Source organism: Cyprinus carpio, chromosome B20, assembly GCF_018340385.1.
Source record: "Cyprinus carpio isolate SPL01 chromosome B20, ASM1834038v1, whole genome shotgun sequence".
NCBI lineage: Eukaryota > Metazoa > Chordata > Actinopteri > Cypriniformes > Cyprinidae > Cyprinus > Cyprinus carpio.
Window position 1 is genome coordinate 24,138,646 of NC_056616.1, and position 17,227 is coordinate 24,155,872.

General features: G+C 33.1%; 1 protein-coding gene across 3 annotated transcripts in view; it reads right to left on the minus strand.

Moving 5' to 3' along the window:
- Positions 1 to 17,227, minus strand: part of disp1 (dispatched homolog 1 (Drosophila)) — a 57,815-nt gene that overhangs the window by 9,354 nt on the left and 31,234 nt on the right. Inside the window, exons 1-3 of one of the 3 annotated variants that reach the window (XM_042747160.1) lie at positions 14,831 to 15,298; positions 13,688 to 13,861; positions 11,761 to 12,192 (exon numbers count right to left, since the gene is read on the minus strand). In XM_042747160.1, coding sequence (XP_042603094.1) covers positions 11,761 to 12,158 — 398 coding nt within the window. In that variant the 5' untranslated portion in view covers positions 12,159 to 12,192; positions 13,688 to 13,861; positions 14,831 to 15,298. Of the gene's footprint in view, positions 1 to 11,760; positions 12,193 to 13,687; positions 13,862 to 14,830; positions 15,299 to 17,227 lie in introns of those variants that run through there. The other 2 variants (XM_042747158.1, XM_042747159.1) reach the window with 2 other exon arrangements.

A 17,227-nucleotide genomic window follows, 5' to 3' on the forward strand; every position in this document is an offset into this window, starting at 1 on the left:
GCGAGAAAGTCATAACTCGCAACTGACTTTTTTCCTGAGAAAACTGGATTAACATTTGATGCGTTGTGAAAAAGTCAATTGTTGAGTTAAAAAGCGAGCTGTAACCGAGATATAAAGTTGCAATTACATTAAAATAAAAAAACAATTGTGAGATGTAAACTCTGAATTCTCAAGAAAAATGTCAGAATTGTGAGATATAAACTAAAAAAAAAAGTAATAACTCGCATGTGGCTTTTTTCCAGAGAATATCTGAATATTGAGATAAAAAGTAGCAATTGCCTTTTTTATTTAATATAAACGGAATTGAGATGTCAACTCAGAACTTTGAGACATACACTCGCAATTCTGTAAAAAAAAGTCAGAATTGTGATATATAAACTCACAATTAGATGGCTTATATCAAATATGTAAGTATTAGCAACTTTACACAGCCGATAAATCTAATGTTAACTTATCCAAGTGTCTGTGGAGTGTCAAGCTGAAAATTAGCTTACTGCAGGACAGTATTTTAATTTGCTATTTTTGGTCATATAGATAAAATACATCTTTCGAATCTGTAAAGACTCTGTTTATTTGTGTGCACTCACAATATAGATTTTTGTAAAATAATGAAAGCAAACATGATGCGCTTTCTGCCGTCTTGGTCTCTGTGAACTTTAGTGTGAAACTATTAAGGCATATCTTTGCCTTACAAAAAATAAAAATACATCTGTCTACTTTCAAATGAAACAATTCAAATGGAAAACAAATATTCTCAGATTTTGTAAACCATATGAAACATGAATACAGGTATATCACTAAAGCAGAGATGACGAGTTTGTGTCGCCGACTTCATCTCTGAAGCTGAAAACAGAAGCACTAGTTTATCAAATTATTAAAATGTTAATGGAGTCTCCTTACTGTTTTTCACTAACACATTCTTAATCATTACTTCTGCTGGTGTCAAATGAACAACTACTAGTTGAACAGAAAGATCCTTAGTTGAAAGCAGCACTACTTAAAATACTGAGAAAATTATTAAAGTCAGAATTTTTTTTTTTACTTTATATAAACTGATAGTAAACACATCACAATTGAGATATACATTTTAAAAAAGTCATAGCTCTAAGTTTATATGCCACAATTCTGATTATTTTTTTCCTGAGAATTCTAAGGGCATATTTGATTCAGTTCAGTATCTTTACTGTTAAATTGTTTTTGGTGTGCTCTGAAAAATGTGAAACTTACATTCAGTCTTCTCAAGACATATTTTTACAATAGTGCATCCAAAATACGGCAACTCTAAAACATCACTACCATGTCAATGTCCTATTCTGCATTGCTCATTTTGTAGAGAAATGTTATTATTGTAAGAACTAACAAATGTTTATGGATCAAGAGGTTAATTAATAAAAAAAATATGAGGAAGTGGGGTCAAACAACAGTGTGGTGGCAGGGTGAAACGGTAGTTGAAGGGCAGAGGTCAAAGACGGGAGCAGGCAAAAAGCATGGAGCATGGAGAAAACAACAAAAAACACTGAAGTTCAGTCTAATACATTCACAACTGATTAAACTGTATGTGATAATCAACTGCCTGACTTTCTCAGCTTTTTAAGAGAAAGAATTCATAAAATATTTAGATATGTACTGAATATAATCAAAGATTAAATGCAAAAAATGGACGCAAGGACAGCTGTTACTTCTTGCCCAACTGGTTAATAAAAACAAGGATATAATCAGTTTGGAGTTGGGGTCACCTTCAAAACCAAAGGTGATACCTTTTTAAAAGCTCATTATCATCAAATGTTCCTAAAATGTTTACGTTCAGAGGGCAGATTGCCAGCAAAAGTCATTTTAGGATAGTTTGTGGTTTGGTCTTAGTGACTTATGAGTCCTCTTCACTACTTCTAACGTTTCACAGATTTAGGAGCTAGTTTTAGAGCTAAAACGCTTTGTGAAATACTCTTAGAGCAAAAGTTTAGGAGTTTAAGATTTTCTCCTAAATCGGCGAGTTATGAGCTACTTTTAACCTTAAGATGTTTTGTGAATACAGGCCCTGAAAAATAAACTGCATCAATTTCCACAAAAATATGAAGCAGCACATTTTAAATTATAAAAATATTTCACAATTTTACTGTCTTTACTGATAAAATGAATGCAGCCTTGATATATATATATATATATATATATATATATATATATATATATATAATATATATATATATATATATATATATATATATATATATATATATATATAAAGAACGGAACATTCCTCATTAAGTATATAAAACAAACAAATTAGAATGATGTAGAATCTTTAGGTCGAAATTTAAAATGTTTACAAGCATTTAATTTGGCATTACTATAATAATAATCATAGCAACAGCAGAGAACAAACCCAAACGCACACATGTGAATGACGTGCACACGTGCATCTGCTCAGAAACGGAGAATGCTGAATCTGCGAGGTCTAGAGGTCGACTCTTGATATCTCCACATTCTTTGCTTTGACATATGTGGATATATGGACTCCAGACAGGGAGGCTGGATTTCAACACTGAGGCCAACAGTTACAAGCCGTCCAAGAAACATCTTCATTATCTATTGGCCTCCTACTGCAAGAATTCGACAGCTTAAGCTACAAACTCTGGAATGCAGAACGCAGCTAGCTTTAAATAATATGATACACTGTGATTCCAGCGAGAGGTCAGAGGTCTTTCACCTGATTTTTAGCACTTAACATTAATATTTAACTTAAAGTGGCCAAAACACGTGCTGTGGCATAAATGACCAAATGAAGTACCAAAATCAAGTGCAAAGTGCTAATGCAAAAGTATATATTGTGAAGCTTAAGGCAAGAATCACTATTACTATTGCTCAAACTTTCTGATACACAATTACGCTCACAATTCTCATTGCCGCAGATCAGTAGTTCTTGTACATTCAAAAATGAACAAATATGAATCATAAGGAATGTATTGAATGTGATACAGTTTTGATTCCTAATAATGGCTTCTGAGAAAGAGTAATGTAAACTAGTTGCCAAGATCATGGGTTAGATCCCTTGGGAATGTACTCTATGAACCAATTTTAAAACAAAGGCACACTCTGAATTCAATGCAAGTCATTTTGGATAAAAGTGTCTGCAAAATGCATAAATTTATGCATTATAAATATAGCTTTTTGTATAAATTCAACGCAGTAAAAATGTTGCTTTATGTATTCAATAAAAGAGAAGCTGGAAAATAGTTGAGCATCTAAGTTAACATTTTTAAACTCTAGAAAGAAAGTGCAACTGACTCTACAAACATAAATTTAACTTTATTTTTTCAAAACAATGAAGCTTCAGCCAACTTAAAGTGTTTGGATAAAGGATGTCTGATGAAAGCCTTGAGAATTACCAAAACATCATATGAGTTCATGATGTTAATAACAATACTAAACAGACAAAAAAAAAAAAAAATATTATAACATCAATTTTGTAAACTGTGTATCTTTAACTACACTGATTAAAGTCTAACAATACAATACTTAAATTCAACACAACATGTTTTTGGTACACTAAAAAGAAAGGACTCATTTGTTCAAGAATTGTTTGGATTACACAAGTCACTATGTTTTGATTCACAAAAAAAAAGAATCATTCTAAAAAATAAGATTCATTATAGTTTTTTTATTATTTATTGAGGGAATCCCCAGATGAACGGTGGTAAATGTAATATATTTCACCATACTTCCCCACTGTCTGATTACATTTTTTGTATCACAAGTTAAAAATCTTGTTTAAATATGAAAACAGAGCATTATCTAATTAAATATGCACTACTTTGCATAACTTTCCAGAACAGAAATCTGAAAACTGGATAAAACAAGGTTCAAAATTGTTTGATTTTGCTGACACGTTAAAAGTTTTTACAAAAACAAATTAATTTTATCACTCCATAAATCAGACAATACTGTCAACAGCCAGAAAAAAAACAGGTTTTTAACATATAAAATGTCATTTTTTTTTATTATATGTACAAAACCTTCAGAGAAAAGAAGGGATAAAGCTGTAAATTTTGATGCTGCTGAAGTGGATTTTATTTATTTTTTTTTTTTAGAAAACATCCTTTAAAAATATATTAAAATCTAGAGATGCAAATAGATAAAGTGCAATAAAATAAAGATCTAATAGTGTATTTAGGATCTTCATTCCACTAGTCTGAAACAGCATGTTAAGAAATACCAAACTGCCCATAATCTTAAGAAAAAAAAATATTTAGAATTTTGTTTCTTATGTTGTGTATTAGATTTTAGAAAGAATTTAGTAATAAATGGTGCAAGTGAAAACATTTTGCTCAGTAATACATACTACTACATTATTGTTAAAACCACATTCAGTCATCTGTTTCGACTAAAAGAGGATCACATGATCAGCTCCAATACTGGAACGAAACCACGCACGAGTCAAATTACCAGCAGAAATCACTGGCACATTACCACTGAAGTCTCAAGAATCATTTCATTCAACTCAAGAGTGTGTGAACAGCAACAGCGGCTCGGCTTTGATATCAAGCATGTCTAAACATGGGCCAGACTCATTCAGCGAGCAGCACACCGCAGGCAGAGCTCTTTGTTTGTGCACAACATCCAGATGCAGCTCTTTACAGTCCTGTGAAATAGTATCTCTTTTACCAAAGCTTGACTGAGAATTCAAAGGTTATGATTGATTTGCTCGCTGAGAACTGAGGTTCTGTTTTAAACGAGAAGTTCATGACCCCAGAGAGTATTTCCCATGAGTCTTAGCAACACAACGCTGAGAAAAAACAACGTCACAAGCTCTACCTTCAGAGGAGGGTGTGTGATTCGAGAGGTGGAGGTAGATAGAAGGTTTTGAGTGAGAATGAGCCTGGAAAACAGAACCAGGAAGAGAGGAAATGAAGGGAGAAGACAGGAAATGAGCAGAGACAGGTAAGAGCCGAGACTTTGAGAGATGCCAAGAGAGGTAGACAAGAGTTCTATGGAAAAATCCTCAGTGGAGCTAAGAGCTGCATGTTTAATCAACATAAAACTGAAATCATGATATGGTTTAGTACAATTATCAACTGGCAGGCTGTGATGTACTTCGAGAAAAACATGCTGTGTGTGTTGCAGTGTGAAGCGCTGCACTGTGTTTATTTACTCGTGAGCGGCTCAGGATTCAGTGTTTTCAGCGTCTTGATTCACAGTAAATGCTTCTCTACACAAACTCATCTGCTCTGAGTTTGGATCATGCATTTATTTTTAAAATGCAACATGCACGAACCATCTTCCCAAACTTGTAATTAGGAGCGCTCGGAAATCTGTTGTCAATAAGAGACGTTTTGAGGGCTCCCTGTGGTTTTCTGCCAAAATAAAAGCTTGATGTTTTAACATTTGGAAATTAAGACAGCCATAAATATTAGTATTTTATATTTTGTACTGTAAAATAAAATGTTTTTCTAAAAGATTTTTTATTTTATAGTGAAATATTACAATAGTAAAATTTCTTATGTTGTTTATATGTGTATTTAGTATTAGACGTAATAACAATAACAACAACAATCATAATAAATGGTAATAGTAAATTAAATTTTTCTTTAAAAGATTTATTTTGCAGCAAAATATTAAGTAATATTTCTTATGTTGTTTAATATTTACATTAAGTAGTAATAAAATAATACATTCTAATAACAATAAATTGTTGGTATTATTTTTTCCTCAAAAATGTTTATTTTACAGAAAAAAATTACAACAGTATTATTTCTTATGCTGTTCAATACTTACATTTAGCAGCAATAAGGAGTTATTATTATAATTATTATATTTTTCCTTAAAATGTTCCTTTTACAGTGAAAAATTACAACAGTATTTATTCTTATGTTTAGTAGTAATAAACTACAAATAATAAGTTATTTATTGTTATTATTATTATATTTTTAATTTACAGTTTATTTTAAAGTCAAAACTTACAATAGTATTATTTCTTGTGTTGTTTAATATTTGCATTTACTATTAACAATAACATTTATATTATTAATTATTTTGTTTAAATATTTTAATACACACACACAAATATTTAATATATTAATATATTATATATAATATATATATATATATATATATACTATATATATATATAATATATACATACACCAAACACATACATATATACACACCACACACACACATATATACATATTATATATATATATATATATATTATATACACACACACACATATACATATATATATATATATATATACATACATATACATATATATATTTCCTGGAAAAACCCTAAACACTGTTTTAAGAAGTCAGATAGAGCTTTATTACCAAGTATGTTACACACACAAGGAATCTGACTTGATGACAGGAGCTTCCAGTGCAGAAGAAAGTACAGACATACTGCAAACAAACCAGAAGTGTTATAACAGAGCGACAAACAGCGATGCTTTCTTTTCCACTAATGATTCTGTAAATGTCACATACATATACATTCAGATATCAGACACTGATATGAAGACCCTGGTACAACTGTACATGCTGTGATGGTCCCTAATGAAACATTTTTGAATAAAGTCACAATTGATTAGAAGCGGACTACAAACCTTTAGTGCAATTGCTGCTGGGATCATAATAACTGCACCTGTAGCGCTCGCATCAAAAACAAGACGGTCCCAGATCGACTTAATACATTCCAGCTGTTCCCTCACCCTTCTACAGGCTTCAGTCTGTTTAGTAAACGAGAATAAGCAAGCTAGACATCAGCCTAATTTGAGGTTATGACTGGGTCCTGCTTGCTCGGCGTCTTTGATCGTGGTTTATGGGATCAGGTGGGCTTTGATCTTCACTGGGCATCTTCACTGGCTCTACGGGTTCCTCACCCACCCTGGACCATGATATACACGAAGAGACTCGGGACGCGTCAACATGCAAGCCTCTTATTCATGCTATTCTGACCTCGCATTACATGCAAAACAACATCCCAAAAATTTAAATTAGCAGTTAATTTACTCGGCCTCGGGCCATCCAAAATATAGGCCACTTTTTTCTTGAGTAGAACAGTAAAGAAGATTTTTAGCTGAAACTGTGGTCTTTGGAGATTCATAACATGCATGTCAATGGCTACCAGTTTTTGAGAATAAATGAAAGCATATCAGGTAAACCGAAATGAATGTATTGAGGTCTTATGAAGCGAAACGATCAGTCTGTGCAAGAAACTGAACATTATTTACAACATTATTACCTGTAATGAAGATCTGGTTCTTTCGGATGGTTCGTTTCAATTAACTAGTTCATTTACATAATCATGCAATGATGTCACTATATGTAATTATATTATCAAAGCACCCAATAATGATATGAAACGTGTGTTTTACATGCCTAAAGTGAATAAACTAGCCTTCATCAGCTCATTTATTTTTTTTACATAAACAATGAGAAACCATAAAAACTTTTATTTCGCCCTTCATTCGCCATGAACTGTTTCAGACGGTTTGGTGATTTGATGAACTTGTTCCCATAGTTCACCAAAAAGAATCGGTTCAAAAGAATGATTCGTTTGTGAACCGGACACTGCTTTGGAACCGTTTGCCTCAGGCTCTGGATTACAGGTAAATAATGTTCAGTTTCTTGCACAGATGGATCGTTTCACTTCATAAGACTTCAATATATCGTCAGGAGCCACAGGTATTCATTCGGTCTTGCCTGTATGTGCTTTCTTGGCTCTAAAAGTGACTGACTTGCATTTTATCAGTCACAGAGGATCACGGTTTCTGATCTTCTTTACTGTTCTACTGAAGAAGAAGAAAAATTGCCTACACCTTGGATGGCCTGGCTGTGAGTAAATCAACAGCAAAATTTCATTTCTGGCCGAACGATCACTTTAACATTGTACAGAACCTGACAGGACCGCTTCAAACTAGTCTTAATAGCTCATGACTGCGTCCAAAAGCAGACTTTAACTTGCAAACTTTGATCACTTATAGCTCATGAGTGCGTAAGAAGGTGGATGAATTTGTTTTATTTACACACTGAATAAAACGGCTTAATAAACATCATTTATTTTGATTTTAAATGGAGTGTACTTCCAAAAACACCAAAAGAAAATGTGTAGCTTAGGGCTGGACCAAAAAAAAACTATTCTCATGATGGTTATGCAACACAGTGTAATAACTTTTAAAAATCCATTGTAATTTGTCATGTTATTTGTGAGTATAAGATCATTAAGGTTTTAGAGTTCAACCTGGCCAATTCAATTAAACAATTCTCTTTTGTCCTACGAGTAAAAAAAATCAGCATATAATTTTCCAAGAAATAAAATTACAAAAACTAATAGTAGTAAAAAAAATCTGAGCATAAACATTATACGAATAATTAAGTAAATAACTCTATAAATAAATAATTAATATATTATTATTATTATTATTATTATTTTTATGTTGATGACTTTTGTCCCATCTCAAAAATGTTCAAATATATAAATATAAATATTACACAAAATATATTTATTATTATTTGTTTAAAATATTAAATATTAATATTTAAAAATATTATTTTTTTCCAAGTTTAAAAAAATGCCAAGCAATAAGGAAAAAAGTAGTAGTAAAACAATATATAAAAATATTGAACAAATATTATAAAAATAAGTATATATTTTATTATATTATTTGTTATATATCATGTCATGTATTATAAATAATGATATTTTAAAATGTAAATATCTGCACCCTCATTTAATATTCATAGAAATTCTAAGCACTAGAAAAATGTGGCTTAAAATATTTAGCTAAATAAACAGTAAGAAGAATTAGAAATATATGAATAGGACTACACACACACACACATATATATACATATATACACATATATACATATATATATACATATATACATACATATATATATATATATATATATATATATATATATATACACATATATACACATACACATATATATATATATATTCTAAATATATAGCTGGCTAGTATTTATTTAGCAAAATGATATTTAATGACACCAAATATACTTCCTTGTTTTTGCTTTTTTAATAATTTTATAAATTATTGTTGAGCATCTGCTTGAATTCTCTCAGTCTGACATCTCCATTTTACTCTAATCTTTGAATGCAAGTGGAGACACACGAGCTAAACAGTTGTTGTTTCTGATCACGCGTAAAGGCTTCTCAAAATGACAGCCTAAAATTGAGAACACAAAGATCATTTTAAGGCTTGTTGGCTGGTCGGGGCTTGCAGTTGTCACACACGCACACACACGCACACACACACACACACACACACACACACACACGCACACACACAGCTCTGTACATTTCATGAATATCTTCCTGGTTGTCCTGCAACAAAGAACTGGAAGCATCATGTGATTCTTTAAACACGGGGACAAATTTATCAAAGTTTGTATTTGACGTTGATCAAACATCTTCCTGAAAAGGAACTGAACTAGAAGACTGAAGCATCTGTTGACTCACGCAGGCACGACAAGACAAGTTTCCACCGTTAAGCATCGTTTCTATCGTTCACTTCAAAATCAGAAAGCATTTGATGTTTAATTAACAGCTGAGAGGCACAAAAACTAAAACCACACTCTATTTTGGCTGCTTTAGCGTGCTGCACCTGGTTAGATCAGGGTGGGAGATGCAGGAGACAAGTCGGGGTCAGGTAAATGAAGCGTGTCGGGAAGGGTTAAACATGTGACATGACCCCAGATGGCTACATGGCAGCTCCCTCTTTTTCAGTCAACAAAAGCTATTCATCATTCCTCAGCTGGAAGATCAGCCGCATCATTCCTGAATCTTTATGTAGACAGCGAATTGATTCTCTGGTTGTAAATTCGATTAAAGAACTATTTTTAAACCCAAAATGATTCACAATGAGATTCAATTTCGATTAATTATTAAATGTTTTATTTTAAGTGCATTCACAGGATTATGTAAATGCTTCTCCTAATGTGTCTTAGCTAAGAAAAAGATAAAGGTAAACTATTTTATAAACTGTTTATTAGGAGGGCACAACATATCAGCAACCATATTGGTCATGGCCAATTTAACAGCAAAAAATAATAAAAAATATAGAATAATCAAAATAATAGAGGCGTAACAGTTGACTTGTTTTCTCAATGCAACGATTACATCATCAGCATCTTGAAACATTGATATACGAATCACAAATCGCTTGTTTTGGTCCATAATTAATTTTAAATGAAAAAATTTAAGTTATCAAAATTTGGTAAAGTATTGTTCAATATTTTAGAATATATAAATATTAAAAACTATAAATATTAACTGCTGATTTTTTTTATTTATTTGCATATGAAACCTTGAGGAAACCGAGTTCAAATAAAATTTTATAAAATTTATTTTTTTAAAAATATAAAAATAAATTGCATGATTTACTAAAATGCCAAAATAAATAAATAACAAATAAAATATAATAACAATAATAAGTTAAAAAAGGTTTAAATTAGTGCTGTCAAACGATTAATCGCATCCAAAATATTTACATAATATATGTGTACTGTGTATAATTATTATGTATATAAATACAAACACATGCATGTATATATTTTTTTTTTAAAATTATGTTTATATAATAAATATATTTATAATATAAAAATATGAATATAAATATATACATGTAAATATTTTCAAAATATAGGCCTATACTGTATGTGTGCGCTTTTATATATACATAAATATACACAGTACACATACTATGTAAACATTTTTTTTTTTGGATGCGATTATTCATAATTAATCGTTTGACAGCACTAATTTAAATAATATTAAATATAGAAATATTAAGATTAATTTACTGACATAGGGTTATTGAAAACCTAAAAAAAGATGTGAAATATTACATTTGTTACATCCAGAGAAAGAAAACCTGTGTAAATAAAAAAAATAAATAAATAACTTTAAAAATGAAATGTGGAGTATTTTGCAGGCTATTTAGTAGCCTGTGTGTGTAAATATTTAATGTATTTACTTGGTATGATAACCATCTTAATTGGTTTGTCTTTTTCTTGCCTAAGACACATTACAATATCCTATAAATGCACTTAAAACAGTTAGTTGGCAAGGTAATATTTTAAGAGTTTGTCTGCAAAAACAGTTTTTTTTTTTTTTATTTTATAATGTCATTTTTTTTTATTGTGTTATAATTGGAGTTGGGTTATTTTGGGTAGGTAAAAAATAACTAAAAAAAAATACAGCTAACTAACAATAAAAACATGGTAACACAAGAGAGACAGAATAGTGTTATCCATTTTTGCAAATAACCTCTTCATTTCTAATTGTAATTTTTCAATTAGAAAATAATTATTGTAAACAATCAGCAAGGGTGCATTAAATCGATACAGTAATGACATTTATAATGCTACAAAAAAATATAATGTTTCAAAAAGATTTTGATTTAAAATAAATGCTGTTCTTTTGAACTTTTTTACACCACAGACTGAACAAAATGAAGCATTGCTTAGTAATTGGTTGACCTAAATTGGTATTATTTAATTGTACACTTAAATGTAACAGCTGACAGCTATTCAACAGAACTCATTACATACCTTTCCATCAAAGTTATCTGACATTATCAAGATTAATTTGTTCTGACACAGTGTAACTCTGAGTACTTTTTCTAACATTTTCTAAACTATAAAATGAGATAATGTGAGAAATGTTAAAGGTGTCTGAATAAATTTTGGTTTGTAATCCGTAATCAACAACACGCAGTAAAGAACAGACTCTCACCTCAGTGTGGCCATGTTGGGCTGGTTCTGGAGATGCTCAGGCCAGTGATGCTGCATGCAGAAACAGCGCACGCCTTGGACGCAGCACGAGCCCATGTGAAGCGCTGCGGACGACACGGCGCTCTGGAAGAGAGCACAATCCTGCTGGTTCCCGTTGCAGCAGACGGGCTGCCGGGGCGAGCAGTAAACACAGCAAGCTGGCGGCAGAGCGTTGGGCAGCAGCACAGCCAGCCTCTGAGAGTCTGTGACATGTGACGAGGATGAGGAGCCTGGCGAAGACGCACACATGTTTCCGTTGGGTTTGAGTGCGCCATTCTGACCCGAGTGCGTCGGTGTGAACACCTCCGGCTCTTCAATGGATCCGGCATTGCTGGAGCTGAAGCCCTCGCTCAGGGCCATGATCCTCCCTGGATCAGCTGATCAGGAACTTAATCTGCAAATAAACACACAGTCATGGTCACTAATGCACAGAGACCCAACTCCAGCTGTTTCCGATCACACTACTATTTCCGAACTATTGTAAACAAAAGCATGCAACGCTTGCCCCGCCTCCGGGGTCTTCTGATTGGTTCACTATTTTAGAACCGACATAGATGGGCGGTGCTGTGTGTAAATAAACAGCACCTTATAGATTTTATTAATATTTTGAATAAATTTCTATTTTTTGGTTTTCATTTTAGAGACAATTTTAGTCATTTTGCTGTGGTTTTCCCATTTTTATTTAATTTTTAGTAATTTTATTACAGTTTTAGCAACAAGTTTAAGTAAGTGAAAAAGAAAAAATGTTGACAATTAGCGGAAATAAAATAATATTTTGATATTTCATCAACATTCCGGTTTGAATCGTTTTAATTCAAATTCAAATTTAATTCAAACAAATGACTCATGAGTTTAAGATTGATTCATTAAAAAGAACGGATAAGCTACTACTAAATATTGTAGAAACTTAATTTTCTGTGAAGTTGCTTTGCAACGATTTGTATCGTAAACAGCGCTATACAAATAAACATGAACTGAACTGACTCAGAGTCATTTGTTCACAAAACTTTTTGACAGCTTTGATTCTGAAAGCATTTTTCTAATTTATTTTCTCCATTTTTTTTTTTTTTTTTAAGCCATGAACCATCCTGACAAACTCAAAGAAGAACCACAGCTTGACAAAATTTGATTTAACGCACAAAAAGTAAGGAAATCAGAAATTAACATAAGAGATGTGGCTCCTCCAGGAGCATTTCTTAAATGTTTGTATGTTATTGCTATAAAGAATTTTCTCTATGGAGGAAATAAACGGGATTCTTAGTTTCAGGACAAGTTCAAGAACTGCTATCGTTACTGAACTTCAGGGAAATCATTTGATTGCAGTATTTTTTCAAAAAAAAAAACCACACACTTGAGACTGAGAACCGGTTCTCGATTACCAAGCCTACAGTGTAATTTCAGGAAGAATGGCTTTGTGAACAAAGCGAATTTCAAAGGCGCTGTCTGATTGAAAAGAACAGGTTCAAACACATTGGACAGACAGCAGAGGAGTCGACGTTTCATGGTATGCTTGAATTTCAGCCCCTATGGCCAGGAAATTGTTGCAGTGGAATGACACGGGCTGCCTCTGTGATATTAAATGTTTCATTTGATGTTTAAAAAGCGCACACCATGCATATCACTGTAAAATAAGATCCAACCGTACTGTTACTCAGGTAAAACGCACGCTTGTGACACTGGAAGCTTGCCCAGAAACACACACACTGACGTCATGGTCAGCTCTTTCTGTGAAGTAAATCACACACGTTCTCACGAGACAGGAGGAGACCTGCACGACTTCATCTCAAACTACAGGCCAAAAAACAAGCATCCAAAATAAGTGCCAGGGATCATGAAAGATCTCATTCGATACTGAGGTGACTGTCCCGTAAACACAGCGTCCAAAATACCTTCTTGCACCAACAGATCCGGTTGTGTTCGCAGCTGAACCGCATCCATTTAAAGAGCAGGCAGATAGAGAGAGCTTTCTGAAGAGAGAAGCCCAAGGGAGGGAAACATGTTCAGCGCTATGAATGCTCAGTGCAATGTTGGACGTCTCGTGCATCCGTTCTGAACCCTGCACACTGAAGGAAGACCATAACTAGAAGTCTAAAAATTATAAACATTCTGATTAAACACATTAAAGCATTGAAAAGCACTGATTATTTCTCAAAACGTTTTCTAAATACAGTATTTGGACACTTCAGTCACACTTATGCATGACTGCGCATTAGATAACATATTAAATGAAGTGTCAGTATCTGCATGTTTAAATTGACTTCAGCATGTTTGGAGTCTCATTGCATAGTGTTTTTAAAGGATGTACAGAGTTGTTTCTCCTCACGTTCAGAAGAACCACAGGTTTGCAATTCATCGTTATAACTATTAACATTTTCACAGTACAGTTTGGCTTGTTTTTAAACACTAGATGCATTATTTTATCATTTCAAACTATATAAATAGTCAAATGTTTTGCTTAAAGTAATTCTTCATAATAATTTGGTGGATATTTTGTTATTCAAATGCATTTAAATAATGCAACTGCATTCATACTAGCTATATTTCAAACTAAACATATTCCTTACTTTCATATACTGTACAGATTATATATATATAGTATTTTGTTATTGAAATTGATTTCATACTAGCTATATTTCAAACTAAACATATTCTATAATTCATACTAGCTATATTTCAAACTAAACATATTCCTTACTTTCATATACTGTACAGATTATATATATATAAAATGAATCGAAAAGTTATGCAGCAACCTCAAAAAAAATAAATAATAAAAAATAAAAAAAATAAATAAAAAAAAACATTTTTGCATAACTAAAAAACATTTTAGAATTAAAACTAAATGACTGATTCATGGAGCATCCCAGAAGAAATTAATCTAACAACTAAAATAAAAAATACAGTATTGCTATTACTAGTATGATAGATAGATAGATAGATAGACAGATAGATAGATAGATAGATAGATAGATAGGTTGGTTGGTTGGATGTATATATAAATAGTTTAGATAATAAACAAAAGACACACTTACAGAGTTTAGGACTGATCCCAGGTTGCCATTCCTTACAGACTCATTACATGAGCCCAAGACACTAAACTGATTTAAACGCGGATTTTTGGTGAGTCAGGTTCAGATGTAATCATATATTATGTTCAGATGTCTTCATCAGTCGCATTATGATTTCAGTGTAACCTCCGCAGTGAGTGCAAGCCGCGTTATGTACTTCTCTGGACTCGACAAACAGCCAAACAAACGCGTCCGAAACTCCGTAAACAAACCTAAAGTCTGTTCAAAAGTGCCGTTCCGTGACCGGAGACAGAATAACAATCCTCGATCGCAGTAAAACTCTGTAATCCTTTCGAAAGGAGCGAGTTGCGTCGCGCATTTGTTGAGAACAACGGAGCGCATTCACACTCTCCATCTACGCGACAAACACTCCAGCGCTTCCATAAACAGAGCTTCAGCGCAGGCGACGGGATCCCTGACGTCACGGCCCCTCGACCAATCGGAGCGCTCTCATTATAATACATGGCGCTGCATTGATTTCTAAAGGGTCTGACGCACGCGACGCACGCAGCAGAGAAGAAGCGTTGACCGTGAACATGCAAAGCGAAATCTAGCAGATCTGCTATATGTCTCAGTTTCAACCATTGCGTTAGGTTTTAACTCAGGTTTTCACTAGTGTATGGGATTATACAGACAGCAAGTCATAATGCAGTTTACAAATTATTTCATATTATGATATCATAATTTGGATTTGTTTCAGAAATAACTTACAAAAAACGAAAAAGCAAGATGTTCTTTTGCAAAAGGTACAAATTTAGGATATGGGGTCTGTGATTAGACTAGAAGTGTGATTTTTGGAGTAGTTTTATTTTCTAATAAACGTTAAAACTGATGTTTCCAACACAAGAGTTAATTATCACAAAAGACAAATAGCCTATGATTTCTTATTTTACATTTTAATTATTATTATTATTATTTTTACATTTACATTAAATAGTTTTAATATCAGTTATTTAATGTCATAAATTTTATGATGGGTGAAAGGATGGATGGAACAAAAGACAGACTGGTTGATGGAAGTAACAGAAGACGGATGGATGGATGGATGGATGGATGGAAGAATGGATGGAACGAAAAATGGATGGATGATGGTTGGAACAAAAGAGATGGATGATGGATGGATGGATGGAACAAAAATGGATGGATGATGATGATGGATGGATGGATAGATGGATGGATGGATGCATGATAAAACGAAAGACGGATGGATGGATGGTTGGATGGATGGATGGAACAAACGATGGATGGTTGGATGGATGGAAGGAATGAAAGACAGATGGATGCATGGATGGATAAGTGGATGGAACAAAAGACAGATGAATGGATGGAAGTATTAATGGATGGTTGGATGGATGGATGGATGGAAGGAAGCAATGAAACACAGATGGATGGATGGATGGATGGATGGATGGATGGATGAATGGATGGAAGAATGGATGGATGGATGGAAGGGATGGAATGAAAGACAATTAGATGCATGTCCGCCGTGGGAAGTAGGGGTGCTGCAGTTGGAAAATGCAGACATTACAGCACTCTCTGACAGATGCAAAAAAATAAATACATAAACGTATTAAAACATGTTTTAAATCCTCCTGTTTGTTATTAACCTAAGAAGTTTATGCACGAGGAGGTTTTGAGCACAACTAAATAATTATTGACCCTTTCGCACGTACGTACGATCACACCGGTGTGATCAGTCTAGGCTGGTCCCAGTGCATGACGTGATCAACTGCTAAATTCAAATGTGCTTTCACGTGTTGGCTGGCGCTGAGCCAGAGAGAGGCGCGTTCAAAGCATAGGTTCAACTTTTCAGTGTTTTCAACCACATAATATTTATTTTAGGTTTCAGACATATAAGTACTAAAAAAACAATACATTTAGAGTTTGTAAAATACACACTGATGTCAAAGGAAGAGGCAATAATAATCCTTTCCATTATAATTAGACACGTTGTTTTATTCATATCAGATACACATGTGTAAGTAACTTTAAAGTTTACTCTATTCTTCTCCCAGTTCACCAGCCACTTACTTTTATGTATTTCGGGAGAAGTGGATGAATTCACGTGTTGTAAATCCAACAGATCCGATTCTCTGAACTGCGTCTGCGGCACAAACTAAGATGCCATCCCGCATACAGCTCAACTAACGCGATCGTTAAAAAGGTGTTTTAAAACACTTCCACTTGCATATATTTGACAATCGGAATATCAGATATTTCATGCCATATCTAACAAATTTGTGAATATTTTGAATGAAAAGGAAAAATGACATAAAAGCAGATCATCATTCATTCAGCTCTGTTGTTGTTGCGGTGTGTCACGTGACAAGCAATGACGCGTCACCATGGAAACCATAAAGT